Source organism: Neopelma chrysocephalum, unplaced genomic scaffold (genome assembly GCF_003984885.1).
Source record: "Neopelma chrysocephalum unplaced genomic scaffold, ASM398488v2 Primary Assembly neopelma1_96028, whole genome shotgun sequence".
NCBI classification, from domain to species: domain Eukaryota; kingdom Metazoa; phylum Chordata; class Aves; order Passeriformes; family Pipridae; genus Neopelma; species Neopelma chrysocephalum.
This window is the reverse complement of record NW_020924679.1, coordinates 1-923: the sequence shown is the minus strand read 5'-3', so window position 1 is coordinate 923 and position 923 is coordinate 1. Positions and strand designations below refer to the sequence as shown.

General features: G+C 45.1%; 1 protein-coding gene across 1 annotated transcript in view; it reads right to left on the bottom strand.

Annotated features, from left to right (window-relative positions):
* LOC113981080 (large neutral amino acids transporter small subunit 2-like) overlaps positions 1-805 on the bottom strand; it is a gene marked incomplete at both ends in the record, with an annotated part of 5,446 nt that extends 4,641 nt beyond the window's left edge. The window contains one exon of the mRNA XM_027708319.1: positions 601-805. Within this exon, the coding sequence (XP_027564120.1) occupies positions 601-805 (205 nt within the window). The remainder of the gene's footprint in view (positions 1-600) is intronic.
* Positions 806-923: the final 118 nt, after the last annotated feature.

Sequence of the window (923 nt, the reverse complement as noted above, 5' to 3'; positions counted from 1 at the left end):
TGAATTTTGGGCGATTTTGAACTGAATTTTGGGCGATTTTGAACTGAATTTTGGGCGATTTTGAGTCAAATTTTGGGCAACTTTAACCTGAATTTTGGGCGATTTTGAGCTGAATTTGGGGCAAAATTGGGGCAAAAAATGGGCGATTTTAGGCCAAATTTTGGGTGATTTTATCCTGAATTTTGGGCAATTTTGAGCTGAATTTAGGGCAAAAATTGGACAATTTTGAGCCAAATTGGGGCGATTTTGAGCTGAGTTTAGGTTGAAATTGGGGCAAAAAATGGGTGTTTTTTAGCCGAATTATGGGCGATTTTAACCTGAATTTTGGGTGATTTTAGGCCAAATTTTGGGTGATTTTGGGGCAAAAAATGGGCGATTTTGAGTCAAATTTTGGGCGATTTTAGACCAAATTTTGGGCAATTTTAACCTGAATTTTGGGCGATTTTAGCCCTAATTTGGGGCAAAATTGGGGCAAAAATTGGGCGTTTTTTTGCCGATTGTGGGGCAAAAAATGGGCATTTTTTAGCCGAATTTTGGGCGATTTTGAGCTGAATTTTGGATGATTTTAACCCAAATTTTGGGATGATTTTTCCAACTCACCCCACGAGCCCCCCGAAGACGTGGTTGACGTAGGCGTAGTCCCCCCCGGCCTTGGGGATGCAAACCCCCAGCTCAGCGTAGCAAAGGGCCCCCACGGCCGTCACGGCCCCCGTCAGACCCCAAACCAACAGCGCCGGACCCACGGCCCCCGAGTGGGACAGGACACCCTTGGGGGCCACGAAAATCCCGGAGCCGATGATGTTCCCTAAGAAAAAAGGAGGAAAAATGGGAGTTAGGGGGGAGAAAACGGGATTTTAGGTAAAAAAATTGAGATTTAAGGCGAAAAAATTGAGATTTATGGGGGTAAAGTTGGGGTTCGGGGG